At 40.8% G+C, this 25,798-nt stretch overlaps 1 protein-coding gene across 1 annotated transcript; it reads right to left on the bottom strand.

Annotated features, from left to right (window-relative positions):
- Positions 1-402: 402 nt before the first annotated feature.
- Positions 403-25,046, bottom strand: LOC100889386 (tetratricopeptide repeat protein 28). Its single transcript, XM_030997459.1, has 16 exons — positions 25,000-25,046; positions 17,279-17,462; positions 16,047-16,256; positions 15,235-15,412; positions 12,878-14,869; positions 11,984-12,390; positions 10,918-11,284; positions 10,333-10,480; positions 9,543-9,715; positions 7,750-7,853; positions 6,605-6,833; positions 5,015-5,100; positions 3,615-3,772; positions 2,811-3,057; positions 1,758-1,834; positions 403-1,178 (listed from the first exon to the last, which is right to left on the bottom strand). Exons 2-16 carry the CDS (start codon positions 17,369-17,371, stop codon positions 839-841), a joined length of 4,809 nt encoding a protein of 1,602 aa, XP_030853319.1. The 5' UTR covers positions 17,372-17,462; positions 25,000-25,046; the 3' UTR covers positions 403-838.
- Positions 25,047-25,798: the final 752 nt, after the last annotated feature.

Raw genomic sequence — 25,798 nt, 5'->3', positions numbered from 1 at the left:
TTATTAAACGAAAGAGTTTTCACTGGCTGCTGCTGTAGCAACAAACGGAAGTAACAAAGACTTAACTCCGTTTCATTGACAATCAGCCGTAGACAAAAGACTTCATGCATGGTAAATTAAAGAGTGTACCCTGTATCTATTGCTGGGGCTAACAAAGTAGCCATCCCTACCCCAGCAACGACCTGAAGTAATGCACAAACGATGGTTTAAGAGAAGTTTGTTAATCAGTTATAATCTATTGTCAAGACATGTATCCTTTTTTTCACTCTGCATTAGTCCTGGTATTGTTCACATATGGTGAAACAGCTCTAAATAAATTGAACTGAGGATGCTACTCAAGTCTAGAGACCAGGGCCCATATTCAATTCAATACTTAAGTACAAAATTTAAGCTTTTTACTTAGTATTCAATTCACACTTTTGGCTAAGTATTTTACCCTAAATCTAAGCCAACTCCATACCAGACTTAAGCCAATTATTTGAGGCCTTGATTGGCAGGCATATGGTTTTCTTACGCAGTATTATAACCTTCGCACAATTATATCAGCGCGCATTTATTGCAATGTATCAATTTTTATTGACCGTGTAACGTCACAATGCTTATCAGTAAGTATTTTACTTAGATTTTGTCTTACGTAAGTATAAGTCTAAAATGCGATTTGAATACGAGATAAGTAAATTACTTAACTTAGCCATTTACTTAGTAAATTTCTTACTTATGCTAAGTATTGAATTGAATACCGGCTCAGAGCCTTGACAACAAGTTCGCAGTGTCTGTGCTGCACAATGTCCTTCCCCCCCCCAAACATATTACCATTAAAGAAACTATTCCAAGTTCTTCAATTTGTTTCAGTCTTGGTGTTGTTCACATATGGCAGGAAAAGTCCCTGAACAGAATTCTGATGTCGCTTCTCCAAATCCAGTGACCGGACTCTAGACAGAAAATGTGCATAGTCTCTACGTTGCTCAATGGCCTCTGCAGTGAGGGGCTCTATGTGGTCTACGGGCACTCTGGGGGTGGCGGGGGACCCACCAGGCTTCATCTTGATCTTTCTAGGTTTTGGAGGAGGCAGACCGACCTTGTCTCTCTCCTCCCTGGCTTGAGGTGCGATGGCTTCTAGATGCCATCTCCTGTTCTTCTGCATCCTCTGAGAGAACCCAACATGAACAGCACTCAGACTGAAATCAAAAGATTAGTAGTGAAATGATAAATTCAGTATCTGATGGGTAACATATGCTTTATGCTCTATAAGCCCAATTATGAGATTAACAAGAGAGATATTTTCAGTTATTTTGTGTACTAAAACAAATATAGAGAGGTCCGACATTACAAAATCACAGTAGTATGACTAAATCACAACTTTGATATTGCTTTAGTATACCCTTTCTAATGATCTCTACTTTAAAATATTCTAAACTTTCTTAGTGTTTATCCTATTGGGTTAAAAAAATTCAATCCTTTTAAGCCTCCAGCTGTCATATTAAGCAACAACAACCCATCAGGTTTGGATTGATCTATAAACATTATGTGAATTTTTCTATTAAAGGCTGTCTGTACTAGTTTAGCCAGAAGGGATTAGACCACCCAGCAAGGTCACTGACAAGTGGCTATCTCATCAACTCAGCTCTCAATTAACATAAGAAAAAGAGGATCATGGGGGGCCAACAGGCACTGATTGGAGAAGTTTTCTATATAGAGGGAGCAAGTAGCTACAAGTAGGACAGTGGGGCTTTAAAGTTAATCTACCATGAACTCACCCCTTGGCAAGCTTGAGTTTCTCTGTGACCTCTGGATGCTGTGCTTCCTCACTCCCCCATGGAGTTGAGAAATCCATCTGCGCATGAAAATACAAGTCAATTGTGATTACTTCAATACTCAATATTTGTTAGCATTTTCAGTGAAAAAAAAATTCCTGGGACCACCATAATTAGCTATTCTTTAGGTTTATTTATCTGAAAAATACACATGGTTATATATAAATATAATTCCTTATTTGAACTTGGTTTTGTAAATAATTACAGGTACTATATAAACATTGAGCAAAAAAAGATTTTCAAATGTGGGTTTCAATAGTAGATATTTAATGTCAACATTTACACTTGTCTATGGAAAACTTGAAAACATACATTTCAATGATCAGTGAAGGGGGATTCTTTCAAACTGTAGATTAAAAGATTAGGTAACCTTTCCTTCTGTACTTATGTTTTAATCTTAATCACAATTTTTTCTGGATTAAAAAAAAAAAATATCGACAAAGATAATTCAAAATTAGGGAATATTAGTAGGAATAGTGCCAATGGCATACATTTTCCTAGACCAAATGCAACCCCCCCCCCCCCAAAAAAAAAAACGCAACTTCACTTTCTACTAACCAGCATAACATCATTCACATTTGCAAATGAATTCTACGGGTCACAAACTATCACAACTTTCTATTCAGGAGACTCGGCTGAAAAAGGCAACATGAATCTCACATCATGGGGTGTTTCACAAAGACCATAAGTCGAACTTAACTCTAAGTTAGACTTAAACATTATGAAAAGCCATGTGTAGCCTTAAAATTAAAGTAGTTTATACTTTTTATAAATCTTTATAACTCCCACATCAAGAACATGAAGTCTCCTTGATAATAGAAAATATGAATGATTTGAATCAACATTTGATACCTTTTAAAATAACTTTTACAAAATATTTTCATAGATGCTTATAACGGCTTTCCTTAATTGTTAAGTCTAACTTAGAGATAATTTCAACTAAGAACCTTTGTGAAACACCCCCCTGGCCTTGATAAATCGGGTTGACTTTTATACCTTGTTTCCTGGTAATATGACGGGGTTCAAGGTGCGGAGTCGATTGATTGTCCTGGGAGGAGTGGTCAATCTGGCCGTACTACTGGACATGAGACGAGCAGACTTGGACGGGGATTGACGAGGGGACTTGCTGACCAGGCGGCTGGGTGCTGAACCAAGGTAACGCATGTCAAGTTTCTCCAACATGCTCTTCCCCTTCTCACCGGACACTGCACACAGGACTTGGAGTACTGCATCAAGTTGTTTCCTAAAAGATATTCAGAAGACCAACATTTGTGTAATTAATGTAATGGAAAATAAGAATCACATTTGTCATAATAAATGAGCAATTCTCCTCTTTAAAATACAGTCTTTAACCCATACCATTTAGTGCTGAGGGCATGAGTTCAGACATCGTCAACAGACAACTCTAAACAGCAACACCTAAAAATCTCAAAGAAATATAAGGACTGTTCAATGACAAATTATTGCATAAAAAACGATCAAACAATAATTAATAGAATTTGGAATGAACAAAGTTTGGACATATATGGTTGTAGAGTGTGTTCGGTTATTGAAATAAACTTTAAAAACTGGTCTTTTATTTTGATCTTCCCCATCCCAAAAATAAATTCCTTTATAACCTGTAGCTAGTATGGAATTTCAAAATTGAGTACAATTGTACTTCAGAAATTTGTATTAGTATGTAAAAAATTCTTTGGACATTCCCTCTTACAGATTCATTCTCATATTTAATCTGCAACATTCAACCCTACAACAAATCTAGAAGAAACAATTCCCCCAAAAGTAAAACGTGTATCTCACTTGTTTAATTTGCTTCCTTCAAAGAGAATAAGCTTGCCGACCTGTCTGAAGCCCATGGCTTGTAGGATCTCTCTAGCCGTGTTCTCTACCCACATGCTATGGATACCTGCATCATTGCATCGCAGCTGAATCTCAGGCATGTGCTTGGTGATAGAGAGCTGAGGGAGGGAGGTAGACGGAATAAAACAACTATAGTTTTAAAAGATCATCTCATCCTAGTTTAAACGTCTGTATCCATCCACTTCCACGCATCATTTACTTACTCTGTTCATATTGATGTCTATTTCATATGCATTGTAATTATTAGGTTTATTTCCTTTTCCTTTTTGTTTTGTTTAATATGTATTGATTTATCATTGTATTTTGTTTGATAAAGCGCTTAGAGACTTTGGTGGTAAGCACTTTATAAGAACCGTTTCTTTAATATTTTTTTATAATAATTATCATGGCTGAGTAGTTTTAAATGGTCATCTTTGAAAATGATCTTAGGATGGATGATTATATAAAAAAAATTTGTCGCTCAGCTTCATATGCCTTGTACAAGATAGGTCGTATTAGAAATTTTCTTGATCAAAAATCTACCGAAACGCTTATACATGCATTTATTACATGTCGTCTTGATCAATGCAATAGCCTTCTTTATGGCCTTCCGGACTCACACATTGCAAGACTCCAGAGAATCCAAAACTCTGCTGCCAGGCTTGTAACACGCATGCGTTCTTGTGAACACATCACCCCAGTACTTCGCGAATTGCATTGGTTGCCGGTGAGGTACCGCATTATGTACAAAATCTTAGTTTTAACTTATAAATGCATTCATGAATTGGCACCAATTTATCTGCAAGAATTAATCGAGGAATACAAACCCTCACGCAGTTTACGGTCATCTTCACAATTAAACCTCGTATCTACTTCTGTGTCAACTCTTTCTTATGGTAATCGCTCCTTTCGCAAAGCTTCTGCTGAACTTTGGAACAGATTACCTTTAAATGTAAAAAACTGTCAAACTGTTAACCTATTCAAAACTAGTCTCAAGACACATTTATTCAAAATTGCGTTTGATGATTAATTAACTCTGTTCACTTTGACGTGTATTCCATATGTATTGTAATTTGTATGTCTATTTGCATTTTTAGTTTTGTATAAGATGTAATTGTATATCAGTCTATTTTGTGTGTATAGCGCTTAGAGACTTCGGTGGTAAGCGCTTTATAAGTAACGTTTTTATTATTATATTATTATTTTAAAAAAGAAGGAAGGACACTTTAAATGAGCCCTGCTAAGAAAATAAAGAAAATAGGAAACACCAATCCACAACAATGAACAATACTTTAATGTACCATGCTTTTACAATACATTACATAGACTTATATGGTGTAATGTTGAGGTTTTAGACTTACAATGTCAATGAGACCTGATGTGAGCTTGTCATGTTCTGCCAGTACCTTAGCCAGACAATGACTCACCTCTGTGTTGCTTGAGATGTCTGTCCAGAAATGAAAAGATTAAAGTTTAATTTGTTAGAAATGTTAGTGAATAAAACATGACAAATACCTATTTCAATGGGAATTAAAGGTATTACAAAGTTTTGGTATGGGGTCATGAATTTGGTTCAAATGAACATATTGGGAGCATATGCGTTTCTACAATATTCATTGACCGTTGTCCCGGTTGAAATCAAGTCTAAAGTTATGAAATTATAAATAATAAACTCTATATGTTGTATAGCTCCCTCTCAAGGTCAAGATATCAATTTAGCTATGAAACAATGTTTCTTGACTAAAATCGACCGATAAGCTATTCCCGTTTGGAAATTATATATCACAACTACATATTCTAAGATTTTCATGGTCGCAGCTACCATTGTACGGCCGTAGGTGCTATTTGAAATTTTATCAAAATTTACCGGGAGCACCGGTAAATTTTTATATTCAAATTTTCTCGAAAACAGAAGTGTTTTAGGGGTTAATTTTGTTAGTGCTTATAATACATTTACAGGGGCATCCAAAAATATCAAAATTGTAAAGATTCACTATCCGACCAATTTTCAGAATTTCCCAAAACTTTGTATTACCTTTAATATATATATTTTTCCATACACAAAATAAATCATGTTTTACCCCCTATGAACATATCCTTGAAGAAAATTTGCATTAAATAAACCACCAGAAAAATAGATTTGCATTTTGGAATACATGCATCATCATAATTCATCTAACACTAATGCTCTGAAAATAAATGCACTACCTGCAAGTGTCTGATCACAGATTTGCAACCAAGGAATAAATCTCTCTCTCTCTCTTTGTCTCTGCCTCTTTCTCTCCCTTTCTTTCACTCTCTCATTACCAAACTGGTAAACTATGGTGATCCAGCTGTCTTCACAACTCTCAATCTCCATTTAGCCCTCGATCTCCATAAGTCCTATCCCCTGACATTACACTTTTCCCTCTTCGTAAATATGTACTGAGGGATGTTTCATAAAGCTGTGCTTAAAGTTACGCTTGACTTTACGAATGACTTGGATATGAAGAGCTAAATGGGATTCTCAAATCCTTTTAATTGCATACCGGTAAGCTAAAGTTGAAATATGCAGATGTAGATAAAACTTATCATAATTAACAAAACATTTTAATGCAAAGTGTATTTTTGGCTACAATTTAATTGAGATTATGGGAAATACAGTAACACTTTGTTAAAAAGTCAGGAAAAACTTTGGGCATCCCATTTGGCTCTTCATATTCAAATAATAGTAGACCGAGAGGGAGACCCAGAATCAACTGGGAAAGAGAATGTCAAGAACTGGAGTGGACTAAAACTGCAAGAGCTAGTGCACCAGAATGGCAGAAGAGAGAGTGAAAATGGAGTACTGTTGCAATCAACCTCCGAACCGGGAGAAGATACTTAGATAGATAGGTTCAAATCATGTGTAAGTCATTCGTAACAGCTTTATGAAACACCCCCATGTCAGAATCAACCATAGCACCACTCACCAATGAGAGCTTTGAATGCCTGGAGCGCAGGGTCAAGGAGAGCGTCTGGGTCCCAGGTTGGAAAGACCACATAGGGCTCGTAGCTGGTTGGACCACGAGGCTGGAAGTGGAAGCCTAGGAGGTTGAGGAGAGGTACGGCTGAAGGAGACCTGAAGACTTCAACCGGTAGGATCCAGGAAGGGAAAGGCCCACCCTCAGGACCAGAGAGAAGCTTCTTGGTTTGTTGTAGCTATATCAAGGATAAGAAAGGATAGAAAAATGAAATTTTGGGCCTGGTTGATGAATTAATTTTTTCATATCTAGAAAACTGATTGTATGACCATGATCCTCCACTGCAAGTACAACAAGGTACATTTCTCACACTAGAGGAATTTCTACCTTAAACCCCTAAATGTAAACTTTACCTAACCCTAGACTGAACTAAAACCTTTTTTGTCGATATAATCCAAAATATTTGGTGCAATCAAGCCAGCACAAAATATCAGCGAGAGTAGTCAATTCAATACTTATCTCAGAAATATTAGTATTTTGGGGCTAAAATGAAATGCTTAGCCAAATTTGGTGTTCAGTTGAAGCTATTGGCTGAATAAGTTTCCCCTAAATCTAAGACAGCTTCATAGCAGACTTAAGGGAATTATTTTGGAGGCCTTGATTGGTAGGCATATTGTTTAAATAAGCAGTCATTATAAGCTGCACACTATTACAGTAGCATGCATTTCATGTGGCATCTTAGTTGTGCATTATTTTGGATAAACAATGTGACATCATAATGCTTATCAACAATTATTTTGCCCTAAAGTTGGCTTGCTGAGGTAAAATGCTCACATATAATCTGAGTACAAGTATCAAATTGCTACATATAGCCAAGTAAAAGACTAAGTAAAAGACTTAATCTAGGTATTGAATTGAATAGAGCCCCAGATCACCAGACCATTGCCCTTCACACCTCCTCCTGTAACGATTCCTCTCTATGACATACACCCCACCCCATCCCACCCCCCCCCCCCTCCCCCCAACAACAATTACCCAATTAAGAGTCCTAAAGTTGTGCTTAAATTCTATGTCAACATAATACCAAGAATACCCCTTCTCTTCACACATAAAAATACAGTTAGAAATGAAAAAATCACAAGTTAAGTTCATACCAGACTTAGGATGCAGTTCAGGACAGTTGGATAGTGAACATGGTGTGAGAGGGCTGAGGCCAGATGTGAACACAGCTTTGTAATCAAGGCCGAGTCAGTCTTATCTGAAGAAAGGGGAAGAAGAAAAAAATTAAAACAGGAAAAATTACAAGTTTTGTACTAGCATCTTTGTTTAATCCTGATCTTTATTGGATGCTGCCAGCAGAGGAAATGTGTTACTACTACAAATGTACTTTAATACTGAATGTTAAAACAGCAGCATTTTAAATCTGTTTTCTCATTTATATCCAGTCTCTCTTGACTCATGCACTCAGTCATTGGGTACTTTGTTGGAAATTTATTATTTGAAGGCTTGAATTACTCTTGTGCCAGTCAAGATAAACAATATTTTGCTTTCTCACATTAGACTAGTGCTGTGTTTTTATGAGCGCTTAACAATTTCTTACAAATCTGCCCAATACAATGACAGCTGTATAATTATATATACATAAATGATGATGAATGACATTGTTTTATATACATTTACATATACAAAGTCCATATATCACAAACTATGCTTCCACATCAATTTGTAAATTATGAACCTATATAGGCTTCAATCCTAGCAGCCATTGCCAGGGAATAGAGTATGCCAAGGAATAAATCCAACCAAGTAACCATGTCTGTCACCTTTGTCCAAAGAGACAACTTTAAATAAATCCTTTAAGGGGCACCTACTGTAGAACAATCTGTTGGAATTCTGTATCAGATCCCTGATAATGTTCAGCCCTGTGTATATATAACATTTAGGTCCTGACAATCAAGAATTTTAACTCCAAATCTTCATATTATATATTTGAGCCAATAAACAACAAGACCATGGGACTATACCAATGCATACCTGCCATCATTTGAAAATAAGAATTAGGAATTTTTAGCACGGTATATGCCTTCAACAATAAGAAATCACACTTGCATGCAGCGACAGTATAACTGGCAATAAGCGGTAAATCTGTACCAAAACTTCGCTGCTCGATCATGCAGCCATTCAACGCACGCAATAAGAGAACTCTCAAATCGCGGCACACGATAAAACAAGCTGAATTTGGCTTTAGCACAATAACAAAAACAAAAAAATCTTTTTTTTAGAATATTCAAAATTTTCAGGTCCTAAAAATCCAGAAAATCTGAATATTCTGGATTATTACCCGTATCAGACATCTGAGCTGGTCATTTACAAAACCGTATTGCCCTAGTTTTAACTAGCAGTGGGAACGGAGGGGTATATTCTTTGTATTTTCCTTGGTCTCCCTGCGCGTATTGACTTTGCGTGTAGAGACGAGTGAAAATATACCTTGGTATTTTCCACGGTCTCGCTTCCGGGCATCTTGTATTGACTGCACTGCGCCGTATTTTGTCATTTTCATTGCGTATCTATTATGCGTACGAGAACCTGCGCACTTTGCGTGCACTCTATTGTGACGTAATAATCACACCAAATGCACACTGTTTGCAGTGTATCGAAATTATGTCAAGCACTGGATGCACAGTGCTGGTTTGACAAAGTTTGTTCAGTTCTTGAAAATGTCATGGTGGATGTCTGTATTTGCTCTAGATGTCTGATTTGGATAACAATAAAAATATTGACTGGCTTTACTTTCGGGGGATATCAGAAATATTGATCGCGCTAAGACCATATTGCCCTCGTCTTTCGACTCGGGGCAATATGATCTGAGCTTGGTCAATATTTCTGATATACCCCTCAAGGCCAGTCAATATTATATAATTATTCGGAAGGGTTACCAATGTCTTACCTTGAGGATCGTCCTCCCTGAGATTGAGGGCATCTTCCTTCATGTTGTTGAGTACATGTTTCTGAGTCTGGTTGAGTTGATGATCAACCATGGCATGCTTGATGGTCATTAGATTGATATACTGATCAAACCCTATCACATGGAATGCAGCCCAGTGGCGTGCATCTTGGAACCTGCATGGCCAATCAAGAAAGTCAGCTAGGATTGTCAATATTCATTCAAAATACATTAAAAAATTGATGATAACAGGCGTGATCATTACCCAATATAAATCTGTTTCCTAATTTTTTTCAGATTTTACTCCTGTTTTCCTGACTTTTCCCTTATTTTCCCAATTTTTTCCTCAATTTTCTTACTCAAAGGGGGGGGGGGGGGAATGTTGTTAGATGCCATTTTCTTTCCCCAAATCCTTTTTTTTTTACTCAAGGGGGGGGGGGACGGTTGATGGATTTAAAAAAAAAAAAATTGTGCTCACTATCACCCCTGTGATAAACTAGCTTACATTGCAATATGAATGTATTCCTTTTCTCATACTCAGAACAAAAATAGTTGTAGAAGCTTCCTTATTGAAATACTTTTTGAATATGTGAATCACATACCAGTAGTCATACAGTTTTTGAATAAATGTAATATTATATATTAAAATGCTTTTATTTGTGTGCATTTCATGAATTGTAGGGTCGCAAAAAAAGGGGAGGGAGGAGGGGGAGAAGATGTACGAAGATGATGGAGAAGTGGGAACAGGAATCGGATGAGACAGAATAAAATTGATATAGACAAAATAACTCACCTATTATCTTGCTTGATTGCCTGCTTAGCTGCTTGGACAGCTTGAGAGACCATAGTGCCTTCTTGAAGAGCAAGGTAGAAGTGATGCCAAAACTTATTCCGGACTAGATCATTGACTGCCCACAACATCACCAGAACACACTGAGCACCTTCAAACAAAATCAATAATAGAACATCTTTAAACTATAGGTACATTTCAAGATCAGACTCACAAATTCCTTTGGTAACCACTAATTGTATTCGATGACACAGAAAAACAATAGAATTAAAGCGATCACGACAACGGGACGTACGGACAACACTGAAAACATAATGCCTCTGGCTACTTCGTTGCGGAGGCATTAAATTAAAATGTATTCATAAAGTAAAATTTTATTAAAACAATTCCTTTTGAGAATGAAGAGGTAGAGAGCATAACAAATATCATTAAAATTTGCTTGGAAATATCAACTACGAAGTTCAATAACATTTTATTTTGTTTTACATCAAGAATTCAAGATTATATATATACTGTACGTACCAATTAGGTACATGCATCCTTCATACCATTGAAAAACTTTCAAAAAATTGATTTTTCAGTACAAACCTGCAGCTATGAATGCAAGGGGTAGATCAAGATTAACAGTCCGATGCCTGTTACCATAGCAACAGCTGAGTACCACTAGTTGACTGCAGAGATTCATGCCGAGCACATCTTGAACCACAATCTGGTATGCCCCTTCAGGATACACTCCATCCTCTATGGGCTGGGTAGTGGGATTGGGGGAGCATGCAAGCACCCCATCCTCCCAGGAACCATAGAGAGCAAGGTGGATGAGGGTCGCTGTGGGTAACTTGGACAAGATGGCTTCCTTGGTGACCTTTGACCCTAGGAAGGGTTCGGTGTGAAGGTAGTCTGCAATCTTGTGGGTTTCCATCTGTGCGATGTCCAGATCTGAGTCGGGCTTCCAGATCTGCAAGAACCCAAGCAAATATCACAACTATCCCTTACTCTTTGTTCAGTTACATGGAAGATTCTAGTGCTATGCAGTAACTAACTATGTAATTTGCAATCAATTTTTCTTGTGCAGTCAGACCGCAGTACATATATGTTATTAAGGCTTACAGCATCTTATTCACGAACTTGACTGATTTTGCATGTACTGAACTGAATGTGATTTTTACAGTGATTTAGCAGTGTCACACTTTCATGAAGATACAGAGCGTTATCTTCAGTTGTCATGGCAGGGTGCATAGTTTCAGATTCATAAGAATTTGCCCTTTATTCTAATATCTAATTTAACATAATCCATCATTTTTTAAGTAGTCAGTGTCGTATCAGCTACAAAAGCAAATCGTATATTCAAATTGGTTTACCAGAGAAATCATTCCAGTGAAACAAATATGTCAATTTAAAGTTGACGCAAGTCGTCTTCTTGGAAAAAATTTGGAAAAATTTAGGAAAAATTTAGTCTGAAATACAAAATATTTAGGTTTAAACAACGTTTAAACGACAAATACTTACATAATACATTCCTATATATCAATCAGTACTTTCAAATGATTTCCCCTAAGCAATAAAATATAGATCTTTAATAAACTGAGAAACTGCTATAAAACTGATGCGTCCACATAAATTCTCATACCAATGCTCACCTTTACTCAAGACTTACCTTTCCATGAAGTCTCATCTTCTCCGGTAATGTTGGGTTGCCCATGACAACGATACCAGCTATCCCCTCTCTCTGGCGGTACATCCCCATGACACCATCCCTGACAGACGGTACCTCTCCCCCGCTCCATGTCTTGCTGATGAGTGTACTCCCTCTGATGCAACCCTCCCTCACCCTGCGCTCCTCCAGCGCCAGGACAGGGTCCCTACCATCCGGAGCAGTGTCATGGAAGGTGCTGTCAAAGGCCACATGGCTGGGGTTGGGTGCCCTGGTGGCAGCCATCTCTGGGGCCACTTTGACTGTTTTCCTGATGGGCTGGTGAGGGAGACTGGACTGAGAAACCACCACACGGTTCATGTGATCCAGGTAGATTGGGGAGGCAGGGTTAGGCTTGGTTTGTGGAACACCTAGAAGGTGGCAAAATAAATAATTAGCTTTACAAATAAAGGAATTAAATAATTGGATTTACCTGAAATTTGATTCATCAGTTATTATTTCTCTACTCTCACTAAAAGAGGAGAATCATATGCAAATTTTCCAAAGGATATTAATTACATCCGAATATCATATATGATAATTTGATTGTTTCATAAGAGACAAGAGGAAAGATTTGACTGTAGTATCAGAGATACTTTTGAAGGTGGAGATACTGGATTGTAGGTAAAAGTTTCAGTGTTGCACTGAGTAATTCTTTCATAGGAATAAGAGCACAAGGATGGTGAGTTTTACTAAGACTAGAGCTCTTGTTCTCAACGCTTTGATCAGTATTACATATTGATTTCAGAATTACATATTATACAGTCAGCAATGTCAGTAAATCTGCTATCATCATTACATCATCATCACGATAAAAACATGAGTCTGTATCATACACATTGCTTGTAGTTGGCTCACCTGAGATCTGAGATGCCTGGTGATCAGCAGCAGAGTCTGCCAGGTAGAGATCATTGATGTTAGGTTGGTTGCTGATCAGATGCTGCAGGACCATGAGAGACGGGATAGAGGTCACATTCAGGGTCTCCCCTAGCTGGTGACCTTCAACATCAGTCAGTGAGGCAAACGAGAGCTGCGTCAACACACCATTAGGAACTATGATGACCTCACCTTCAGTGACATGTTCAGCGATTGGCTCCCAAAGGAAGTGGTACAGTGTCCTTAGAGGGTAAGACGTGGTCTTTGCAACTGGGGTGCCTGGTGCACTGTAAGCTCTAGATGTGAAGCTCACAGGTGAATAATTCCTTGACATGGACTTGAAGTAGAGTTGCATTTTGTATGTCTCTGAGTCCAGCAAGGGGAGTGCTCTGTATTCACAGTCATACATACTCTGAAGCACGCCTTCACTGGAGTGAATAGAGGACACCAGGTCTTTGAGATACTCTGAGGTTCTCAACCTCCCTTCTGGAATTTCTCTCACAAAGTGGACACAACCCTCGTTAGGTTTAAGCACCCATGTGAGAACTCCAAGATCAGTTACATCATAGTATACAACAGTACTTGACTGAGAATTGACTAGCTTACAGATATCTTGGAATGTCAGAGTATTGTTCCGATCAAGAATGCCATCTCTGGTCTGTTTGGCGAGTATTTCATGGAAGCTAAGACTGTTTTGTTCTTCAGCATGCTCTAGAGCTTCAAAGTTCCTCTGAAGCCGGCAAAGGCTTATCTTCAAGATGGAGGAGCTACGCAGAAGGCACTGCTGAATCTCTTCAGGGACTACTGTCCCATCTTCCTCATGGACCATCTGTACTCTCTGGCAATACTTGATACTTTCCTCACACAAGAACCTGGCCTTCTCAATGTTCTTCTCCTCGTCTGACTGAACAAGAACTTCCGCTAGCTTAGAGGCTGCTTTTTGTAGGTGTCCTGATAGCTTAGTCCTTTCTGCAAGGTTAAACGCCTGTTCATAGTAGTACTCCGATTGCATCACCCTTTCTTGACCTTGATAGAAGTCTCCTATGTCCATGAGAGCTTCACATTCAGTGTAGAACTCATCTAGCTTCCTACTCACTCGGAGATACTTCTCCAAGCATTTGAATGCCTCCTCATAATTCTCCTTTTCAATAAATAGCTTGGCAAGGTTTTTCATTGCAGAAGCAACCATTTGCATGTACTTAAATTTCTCTGCAATGGCATGCTGTTGTTCATAGAAAGATTGAGCTAGTGTGTAATTACAAAGCCGGTGGTACACCCTGCCTAGACAACCATACGCCCGAGCTATCCCAGACTTGTCATTCTTGGTCTTACTCACAGCAAGGTATTCCTGGTAGTGCTTGAGAGCAGTTGCATAGTCTTCCAAACCTTCCCTCAGGAACCCCACCAATAGATACGCCTTTCCAACAACCTCCTTGTCCTTGCTGACATCTTCCTGGACTGTTTTAGAAAGGTATTGGTCAGCGTGGAACAAAGCTTGCGAAAGATCGGATGCTGCTTGATAAGCACTCGTCAGTATTTCATGCACATGTGTTTGCAGTCGGTCTCCAATGAGATAATCCATCTCACCCTTGCCAGTCTTGCCATCAGCTCCGTCACTTCTCTGCCTCAGGTCTTCACACATGGATAGAAGCTTCTCATAGAAGACGATACCATGGTGGATCTGACCAATCTTCAGGTTTAACTGAGCCAGGTTGTGATAGGCAGATGCCTCATAAATGTCATTCTTGTGACTCAGAGCCTGGGACAGCAGGGTGTGGAACTGGTCCATGGCTCTGTCTAGTTCCTCAAGCTTTTGATAACACATGGCAAGAAGGTATTGGGACTTGAGTTTGGTCTCTTCGTCCATTTGTTTGAGATCTTGGATGGTCTGCTGGACATGGATGCAGACATCATATTGCTTGGACTCATACATGCACTCAGCTACGATCATCAGCTTCTCAATAGGATTGGAATCTGTAAGAACAGTGAGAAGAGAGATAAAATAATTTGAACAAAGCCATTTTGTTCATTAAGAAAACAAAAATTGAACTCCAATATCTGAAATTGTTGATGGCACACACAATACAATAACATAGATTGATGACAATTCTTAACACCACACTTAAAATACAATTTAATCAACAAGTGACTAGCCTTTAGTTTTCTAGACCTTTTTTAAAGGCAGTACATAGATTCTGAAACAATTTACTTTTCAAACATCAGATCAAAATGTAAAAAGACAGAAATTATAATGTATCAATCTTACTTTTCTTTTACACCATCACTCATGTGTAAGTTCAGAGAGAAATTTGTTCATATTTAAAAATAATGACAATTACCATCTAACTTCTGAAGGACATCATCAGGAAAATGACAGAGGTTTGCAGCAACAACTGCAACATTGTCAACCAGTTGGGTTTGATGGTTCTGATCATGGCGTAATGCTCTAAGGAAGGCAGTTATGGCAGGTCCATACTCCCCTAGGTTGTCAAGACACACTGCTAGCAGATAATGGCCCTGTTGAATATAATTTGTATTCACAGTTGTTAATAGCTAAGCACTACCAGAAAAGAATGCAACAACTTCTCAGTAACTGATTGATTCATTTTGGGAATAAACAGATAGTGTAGTCCATAGTACATAGCAATAAAAGGGGATATTGTCCATCGGGAATTTTATAAAGTGAGTCACAAATACCGTTGTAAAATTATGATTACAATCACTAATGTTTTATAATAAACATTAAGTAAATATGGCAAGATTTCCTGCTTCCAGCATTAAACATTAATTGTGTGATTAAAAGGAGCCATGCAGGATCTATTCAAATGATTGAGGCAAAGCATTGCTTCCAAATGACGGGGGAAATGCAAACATCATTATGTCGTAAATTTGACTGCTCAACAACAGTACAAATACAGGATTCTATTTTGGTACTTAAAGCCCCACTGTACTACTTGTAGCTACTTGCTCCCTCTATATAGAAAACAATGCCTAATCGGTGACCATTGGTCCCCATGATCCTCTTTTTCTTATGTTAATTGAAAGCAGAGTTGATGAGATAGCCACCTGTCAGTGACCTTTAATTCACACTGCTATTGAACAGCAGTAGCATCTATATTGCACTTGGCCAATTAACTACTAAACCAAATACCTGTGGAACATGTGGGTTGAGTCTCACTAGGACAGCTGCATCAATCCTTGCTTCATGATAGTCTTTGAGTTCAATGTTAGAGACTGTCCTCTTGGACAGGAGCTGGACATTCTCCTCATCTATCTCTAGAGCTTCTTTATAGCAGGCAGATGCATCGCCATAGTTTTTCTTCTTGAAGGCTCTATCTCCAAGCTTCTGAAGTTTGCGAACCTGCAGAGAAAAAAATGATAGCGTTACAAAATAGTATATTGAGATGTATATCCATTTAACTTTACTTTTTAAGTGTTCTTCAATAAATGCACAAGTGAACTGAAACTACAGTATGTAAAATTATGCAATTACCGGTATGTCAGTCATAACTCTTAAGTACCATGGCAATCTTATTTACATGTAAGCCAACATCATCATCATCTTCTTGGCCGAGTACCTCTCCAAAAATGTGTTGAGAATATTTTATTCCTTGCTTGTGGAGCTACCTATACCCACCACCATAAATACTGTTGAATATGTGGACCAGGTCAAGCATCTATTGAATTCCTATTTGATTGTGCAGTATTTGTAGCAATGTTATAAATACTGGTAAAGGAATGTATACATAGTCTTTTGAAGAGGTTTAGTATCTCAAATGCTCAAACATGTAAAGCACAGTGTGCAATGCTTTATTAATGCAAGGGAAAGGCACTATATGTAAACATTTTTGACTGGAGTGCATGGAGATAAAAACATTTGTTCACTCCTGCTCTTCTCAGATTTTTGACATAGTCTACATGTATAAATGAGATTTTCATGGAGGCAATCTTTATATTCTCTCTTTTAGCTCACAAACTATTGATACTTTTCAGAGCTAAATCCTTCACCACTCCATTAACGTGGAAAAGTAATGACGCTCAGGTATGTGCTTTAGACCAAAAGCTTCAGTCTTCAGCTTATCTGTACTAGTTTATAGAAGGGATTAGACCACCCTGCAAGGTCACTGGACAGGCAGTTATCTCATCAACTCAGCTCTCAATTAACATAAGAAAAAGAGGATCATGGGGAACCAATGGTCACCGATTAGGCATTCTTTTTTATATAGAGGGAGCAAGTAGCTAGAAGTAGTACAGTGTGGCTTTAATACATCAAGGGTTGTTCCACTTAGACTCTGAATGCCTCTACACAGATTATGAGGGGGAGTGTTGACAAACATCATTTACCAGACAATTATTTCTACGTAGAAATGCTAAGTGACTTACGCTTTCAATTTCATCTGTTTCACTGATGGGTTCGCTGAATTCTGCGATGCTTGCAACACTTAGGCTCTGTCGACCAGGTAAATCTGCTGCCATCTCGTCAACTCACAGTAGCTCATCAAGGTAATTGAACATCAACTGCCCATGGCCTTGTAAAACTCATCCGTAATCGGCAATAGCTGAAGAAATAAAATTGACATGTTAAAAACTAAATAACTTACAATTACCGTCTGTCTGACTTTTTTATTAAAGAATGACCCATAGTGCCATAGAGTAAAGGAGGGGGTAATCGACCAGCTTCAGTTTTCGGCCGATTGGTTACATGCATGGTAAAATCCCTTTAAAATACATCACATAATAGCATATCACATATTCCACACATACCATACCATGCCAGAGTCACTGAAGAACCACATTTGCAATGAAAAATATATCCTAAAATATCACATTTCAGCGATGTAATTGGTCCCGCTACCCAAATTTGAAAAATCAAGTATCTTACGCGTGTCTGTAAGAAATATGGGTACCATAAAATGAGCTTTATTTCAAGTATTTTTCAGATTAAGAGCCTGATTTAGTGCTAGTCGCAAGCTCAAAAGTGTCTTACCCCATGTATTAGATCAATGCAGCTGGACACCGCAACGCACACATGATATCTCTGTCTAATTCAGATTCCAATATCCGATCACCACAGTACTAGTTTTCGGCCTGGTGAGCTCCGGGGAGCTCCGGCGTGGGATACCTGCTCCGCCCGCTAGTACTATGGATCAGCGCGGAGACGCACAGCGCGTGCGCGCGCTTCCTATTGACTTTGTACATGCGGCCAAAAACTGGTTCGCTATGCCGATAACTGACTTCGAAACAGTGAAAATTGAAATGAATATTGTCATGGCAATTCGTGATTTTTTTCTGGGATTCTTTTTTTATTTAAATAATAATAATATTTGCTTCATGATTTGAACAAGAAATGATAATAAATAGGAAGCAAAGGGTAAAAAAAAATAGGATTTTGTCTTAAGTGGCCGAAAACCCCCTCCTTTACTCTACCAGATGGTTATTTCTGTCTAGGTCTAGAGTAGACTATTGACAATTGCTTTATCAATATCAGTAGGGGCACTGGTCCGAGAATAAGGATAGTCTTCGTAAAAGCAGACAGACGCATCAGCAAAAAATAGGGATCGCCCCGTTTTAATTGATTATGATTTCCGATCCGCGCGTTGGCGACGCGAAAAAAGGATTCCGCAATGATTTTCTTGATGTATTTCACCTCGACTTTGTACAGAGACTTTCACATTATGAGCGATAAATCCTTAGAAGACGAACAGCCCATACAAGTAGACGGTAAACTGGAGGTATTTTAATTTTATTACGCGGAATCCGTTTTTTTCGCATTGCCAGCGCGCGGATCGGGAACCCGAAACCTAGCTGCATGCAGAGTGCCGAGAGAAAAAAAACGTCTGCGTTATCTTTCTACTTTAGACGCACTTTGTCTACGTTTCATACGAGGATAAAGTCTAGACCTTGTTTATGTTATATCCTCATTTAATAATCATGCGGACAATCCTCATTCTGGGACTAGCGCCCCTACTGTTTTTTAACACTAGAATCTATCTAGGTCTAGTAGTAGTAGAAAACTTTTATATTGCAATTTGCATGCCATTCTTGGATCTGGATTCATTTCCTCCTAGATTCTAGATCTAACAGTTAGATCTAGACTTTAAATAGATCTAGACTAGATCTAGACTTCTAGATCTAACTTAGTTCTAACTTAGATCTAGATCTAACTTAGATTCTAGTAGAGGTCTACTCAGAAGAAGTGATAAATATAAATCTGACTAGATTCTAGTCTAGATCTACTAGATCTAGATCTAATCTAGACCGAATTTTCCGTCTCTTTCGTTCGTTAGTGAAGTAGCCCTGGTCTATGGATCATAGGCTACGTAGTTACGATACCTTAATGCTACAAATGAGACAAAGAACGTTCACTTACCGGTCTAGTTACTCGGAGTATATCTCAACGTGTACCAGTCAGTCTGTGTCAGTTCTCAATCTGCTCTCACTGCGTGAAGGCCAATGTCGCCCTCTTGTGCCAGAAGCTTGTACGAGCTTGTCGTCCCCGTGTGAGAAAGCCAATGGCGCCCTCTTGTGGTAGGAGGCTTGTATGGGGGTGGGGGCAATTCCCACTACACTCCCCCCCGTTTTAAAAAACCCAGGACCAATTGAAGTAAACCCAGTGAAATATCTTACCCACAACCGGATAGAGGGGAAAAAAAAATAATTATGCTTTTCCCTCCCTTGTGGCCGTACAACATCCTAATCTAAAAACATGTATTAAACATGCCAAACTTGACCCCAAACGAGCAAAACACGGGGTAATACAACATGAAAATATTTTTGTTTTATTCATTAAAAAACCAACATACTTAATGCTTAACACTACAATTGCCAGGGGGAGGTTCCCTACCCGAAACAATCCACGCCCCCATAGCGGGGAGCCATCCGCTTGTCCTCCCAGGCTATGACGCCATCTTACCTACCCGAGGGGTATATTACTCAGGTTTTTCGGAGTGTGACTGGAGAACCAGAAACCCACCTAGGTCACTCCGGCGCAGGAAGGAGGCGTCAGTTCCGCTATAGCACGGAGCGGGCCATTTGGAAAAAAGTCCCCCCCTGGAACAACCAAAACATATGCCAACGGGCATTTAGGGAAAAAATACTAAAAATCCAAAAAACTTACTGACATACGGTATATGTTCTTGCTAATGTAGCAAAAACAAGGTGATAGGGACTAAATAATCCCCACCTCAAGTATACCCTGAAAATTTAACGGACCCCTAGTGCTACAGGAACAGAAGTTCCCGTGCACACCCGACCTACGGTATATGTTTTTGTTAATGTAGCAAAAACAAGGAGATAGGAACTCAACAGTTCCCACCTTCAAGCGCACCCTGAAAACTTAGTGCTACAGGAACAGAAGTTCCCGTGCACACCCGACCTAACGGGCCATAGAGCGCTTGGGCGTTAACCCGAGTCTGCTCTAGGAGAGCCTGGAGACGGTTACCCCGTGTCCGGGCTACCAACTCTCTTACCTCCGCACTCTTCCCCGCCCCATATAAGGAACAGGGTTTAGCAGTGGTCCAAACACAAAATCCCCTATCCGTTGGTCGATAACCCCAGTCACCCTCTTAACGGCATTGGGAGGAAGGATTACCCTCTTGCGGGCATACACCCTTGCTACACCCATCCGCCTGGGGTTATCCCCATGCTGCATGGGAATTTCCACTTCCCCTAGCAGTAACCTGGGATGATGCATGTGAATCACTGCCCTATGTTTATGGAGAAAATCCCTTCCCAGCAACATGTCGTCTGAAATGGGTGCAACATACAACTGCTTGGGGAACTCTTGTCCCCCCAACAGAATGCTCACCGGCCCCACTACTGACCCCCTCATGCTTATATCCCTACCTGGAGCATGTAATACGGCCTTCCGCAGTCTTTTGGGCAGCGTTTTCAGATGCTGAAGCACCCGATCCGAGATGATAGTCACCTCAGCCGCCGTATCCACTATTGCCCTAAGGGGGAAACCCCCTATCACTATAGGGATATTAAGAGAGGAACTGGAATGCAGCCGGCAAACCACTACCTCCGTTTTTTCCTCCGATCCCGACTCCGGATCCGAGGTGGGACCCGGCATCGGGTCCAGCGACCCGACCACCTGTGGAGGAATCGGAAGTTTCGTGGAGGTTTCATTCAACCCAGTTTCACCGGAAACAGGCTCCCCCACATGCTTAACAGCTGCCTGGGGAATAACTGCCCGTCCTCCCGGCGTCCCGGTCACTAGCTGGCCTCGTTCGGGTCGGGGGCTGGTCTCCTCCTCCGACCCGCTGGGGCTTTCCACTTCGGGGCAGTTGACAAAGGAAACACGCACATTCCCTCTGTCGCCACGAGCTGTGGGACATTGGTTCCGGAAGTGCCCGTGCCCCCCGCAAGCATAACACCGGTCACCCCCCGGGGACTTGGCTCTTTCCCGGGAAGCCGCCGGCCTTGACTGTAGGGTATCTAGGATCCTCCGGACATCCCGCTCTATGTTAGCTACCCTGGGCTCCATGTTAGCTACCCGGGCCTCCATGTTAGCTACCCGGGCCTCTAGGCGGCCCTGGCGCTCCACCATTCGACGTTCTACTGCAGCGAGTTGTCCGTCTTCAGGTCGACTAGGAGGTTGGGGGGATAAATCCACTTGGCGGACTTCAATTTCCCCCGCATCCTCAAAGGCAACCGAATTAACAGGACACCCCCGCTGGTACATGGCCCGGTACACATGTTGGTGCCACTGAATATGCCTTACCGCTTCCTCAACGGTAGCGGGATGCTGAGTCAGCGCGTGACATCCCGCCTCCCGATTTAAGCACCCTTGGCACAGGCGGAGGACCGCCTGCTGTTGTGAATAGGGCCCCTGGACCCCGGTGAATGCTCGGAGAGCTAACCCGAGCACCCGATCGGACCATTCAGGCAGGGACTCCTCTGGCCCCTGCTTGGCAGACGCAAACTCGAGTTGAGCAGATTCCGGCAATCCGCCTTGGTCGAAGCGCTGCGCCATTCTTTGGACCAGCGTGAAATAATCCAGGAGCGGCTCCTGTTCCAGAGTCAGGCTCAAATAATCTCCCGCTTTCCCCTCTAGGCACCAGCTTAGCTGATTCACCCTCTGGGGAAAATCCCATCGCTGCTGGTCCGCAAACGCCGTGAATTTATGCAGAAAAGCTCTCCAGTTTCCGCGCCCATCGAATGAAACAGTCCTGGGAAGTCGCTGGTAGGATGCCCTACCCGTGTTCCCCTCTTGCCTATCCCTCCTGGGAGCAGGACCCCGACGGATCGGTTCTTCGGGAAAGGGGAGGGGCCCTAAGCCTAGCCGACCCCTCTGATACCCTGGGATGGGACTGCCCCTCTGGGGCCTACCCGATACATCCCCTCGGTTAACCAAGGGAGACGGATATACATCATAGGGGTATTGGTGTCCCCCCACCTGGGCCTGGGCCCCGCAGGGGGTGCTGATGCTCAGGGCACGCTGCCCCGACGGAGTGACAAAAACACTCTGATTGGGAACCCCCTCTGCCCCCCGGGTACTCTCCCGAGGAGCAAAGTCGAACCTGTCTAGCAGCCCCCTGGACTCTACTAGCCCTGGGGACGCCCAAAATAATCCCGGGGTAATATTCCCGTGTTCAGTCCGGAGACCCAACATGATCCCGGCCTGCACAGGAGCTAGCCCCGGCACGTCTGCGAGGAGTTCTTCAAAAGAACACCTATTAATAGGGATCTTAGCCTCCCTATATGTCATAGCGACCCCATAATCGCAAAAGCCTTAGGCCTAGACTAGTCTACTAAAATTACAACTAAGTTACGTCGGGGAAATAACCCGACGGAAAAATAAGTTCCCTGAATTCTTAACTAGGTAGCAGGTGCTGTTTACTCACATCACTCCAACACGGATAATCACACCGCACGATTTTTTTTATTTTTATTTATTTATTTATTTATTTATTTATTTATTTGTGAAAGGACTCCCGCACTACAACGAGTTGGTGGGTCCACACACAACACGCACAAAAGCCATACACTCGCGCACCTAAATAACTATAGACAGCCTCCTGCTATCAACTACTAAAAGCAGGTCTAGGTCCTAGATTTAAGAGATCCAGGTCCCGTCGGCGAACAGCCAACAACCAAAACCAAAATGGCGTCGATCGTGAGGAGAAGGACTAAAAAATATCCCTCCGCCGAATCAAATACACTGCAGTGCGTGGTAAACGCTTTTGGCGCGAACGGCAGTCTCCAAAACCTGCGCGCTCAAACAAAGTAACACTTACTCAAAAAATGTTTCAAACCGGGCTAATATTACAGCCCGGCTCAAAATCACGCACAACATCACCGCTAAACACAAAACAATACCTAATCAGACACCCCACACCACAAACAAAGTTCAAACACTCGCTACAGAAAATTGAAACACGCACACTCGAATCGCACTGCCCTCAAACCCCCAGTGAAAAAGTCCAGTCACGCATACAGCCGTGACGGAACTACACTTGGGGCTTGCGAGAGCAGACGACCGACCAAAAAAAAAAAAAAATTACAGCAAAAATGTCCCAAACCGGGCTAATATTACAGCCTGGCTCGAAACACCCACACGAAACAACAAAGAATTATACACCAAAAATTACGAAATAGGCAAAGCAGAGTAATCCGCCCTGCCCAAGACTAAAATTCGAAATTCAACCTAAAATCTAGTCTACTGATTTATATCAAATTCACAGCGAGCAGCTTAGCCCAGCGCATCGGACCGCATATGTTTTACCTATGCTTTAGGGCAGCCGTGCTCGCTGTGCAAAAAATTACAAGTCTTAAAAATCACCGCAAATGCAAGAAAGCAATTTGCTCGCAGCGCCAATGAAGTAGCCCTGGTCTATGGATCATAGGCTACGTAGTTACGATACCTTAATGCTACAAATGAGACAAAGAACGTTCACTTACCGGTCTAGTTACTCGGAGTATATCTCAACGTGTACCAGTCAGTCTGTGTCAGTTCTCAATCTGCTCTCACTGCGTGAAGGCCAATGTCGCCCTCTTGTGCCAGAAGCTTGTACGAGCTTGTCGTCCCCGTGTGAGAAAGCCAATGGCGCCCTCTTGTGGTAGGAGGCTTGTATGGGGGTGGGGGCAATTCCCACTACATTAGCCTCTTATTGGGGTAGGGTCGGCTCTCTCTTTAGAGACGGAAGCCGTTTATACACATGTCCTTGCTAACGCCACGGCCAGTTCTGGTCGTAGCGTTTTGCCCCCCAAATCCCCCAAAATGTCATTTTACCTCGAGCATGTTATATTGTAAATTAGGCCTAGGCTATAATAAATCAGTTCCACTTACCAACTTGACTGAAATAATCAGTTTAATAGTCCCTTTTTAGGAAATTATGGGTCAAAATCGAAATCCATTTTGAAAATCTTTTTCAACATGGATTCCGATTTTGACCCATAATTTCCTAAAAAGGGACTATTAAACTGATTATTTCAGTCAAGTTGGTAAGTGGAACTGATTTATTATAGCCTAGACTCTAGGCCTAATTTACAATATAACATGCTCGAGGTAAAATGACATTTTGGGGGATTTGGGGGGCAAAACGCTACGACCAGAACTGGCCGTGGCGTTAGCAAGGACATGTGTATAAACGGCTTCCGTCTCTAAAGAGAGAGCCGACCCTACCCCAATAAGAGGCTAACGAACGAAAGAGACGGAAAATTCGGTCTAGATCTAATCTAGTCTAGATCTACCAAGATTCTACAATACAATTAGATCTAAAAGCTAAAAAAGCGGTCGCCTGAAAGGATATAGCAGGAGCCGAGTCGACAACTCAAATTGCATGCATGCAGCTGCAGCCGCCAGATATCCGGTCTGGGGCCCTGCTCTAGGCCTCGGGTCGCAAGGCAGTAGCGGGCGTCCAGCGGCTGCGGGATGGAAGATGACGTCGATTTTAATAGAGGGGACGAATCTGTAGTGTGTAACTAAACAACATAGTCTAGTCTACTTAGTCTAGTCATAGGCCTACTAATTTTCTTGAACATTGCTATAACTTCATGAAATATGCTCAAGTCAAAGTGTATGATGACTTTAATTTGTAAATATGATGTTGGATAAAAAAGGAGAAATTTAATGCAAAGTCTCGCTTCTCACCTCGTACACGTACACGAACTGCTTTCATGAAACCTAGGCAACATTTCTTTTCGCTGTCACAATGATGAATAACGTACTGCGCTTCTCAGACAGTTATGAGAATCAATTAAGCTGATATATGGGAGCAGCGAAATTTCTCAGGAGAGATTTTCCCATTCCATCACAAGTTGAAGAAGTGATAAATACATTTTCTGATACATTTTCACCTCTGATAATACCCTTTGTATTAATTAATTGGACGTGCTCCTTTCCTTTTCTAATAGGCAGGGGCGGCGATCCCGGGGGGGGGGGCACGTCCCCCCTCGATTTTTTTTTTCTTCAAAATTATTTCAAGATTCTCATAATCCTCAAATTTTGAAAAACACTGCAACACACTTTTAGGCTCTGGAAAGCCCAAGAGTGCAGCGTTAAGAATAATAAAAATGCAAACATCTTCTTGCTCAGTCGCTACGCTCCCTCGCATAATATCCTCCAAAATGTACATGTAAATATTGTAGAAAATCTGTATTCTGTTGGTTTCACGTAAGTACAGTTTACACTGAATGTTTACAAGATTAAGAGATATAGAAATAGATCAGTAGGCCTACTACCAATATGAATATTCTGCTTGTTCTTTTAAGAAGTCCCTAATTCCTGCCTACTTGCTGAAATTTATCTATTAAATACTTACAACCCTTTGGACTGCACACTAAATACCGGAAAGTAAAAGTGAAGTGTGAATAAAGTATATTGCTTGTTTTTGTACTATAGTTTTGCTAAAGAATGTAATTTTTAAATACAACAAAAACCTGTGAGGGGGTAGGATA

Source organism: Strongylocentrotus purpuratus, unplaced genomic scaffold, assembly GCF_000002235.5.
Source record: "Strongylocentrotus purpuratus isolate Spur 01 unplaced genomic scaffold, Spur_5.0 spur5_scaffold_4, whole genome shotgun sequence".
Taxonomy (NCBI): Eukaryota; Metazoa; Echinodermata; class Echinoidea; order Camarodonta; family Strongylocentrotidae; genus Strongylocentrotus; species Strongylocentrotus purpuratus.
The sequence above is the reverse complement of the archived record's forward strand: the minus strand, read 5'-3'. Positions and strand labels throughout refer to the sequence as shown.

Excerpts from the sequence above, each read along its gene's own strand:
- LOC100889386 (XM_030997459.1), bottom strand. The coding sequence starts at position 17,371 with ATGGCAGCAGATTTACCTGGTCGACAGAGCCTAAGTGTTGCAAGCATC. Across the intron at positions 11,285-11,983 it reads AGATGAGACTTCATGGAAAG|ATCTGGAAGCCCGACTCAGA; the intron begins GTAAGTCTTGAG and ends GGGTTCTTGCAG. Across the intron at positions 5,101-6,604 it reads GGCATTCAAAGCTCTCATTG|ACATCTCAAGCAACACAGAG; the intron begins GTGAGTGGTGCT and ends ATTTCTGGACAG.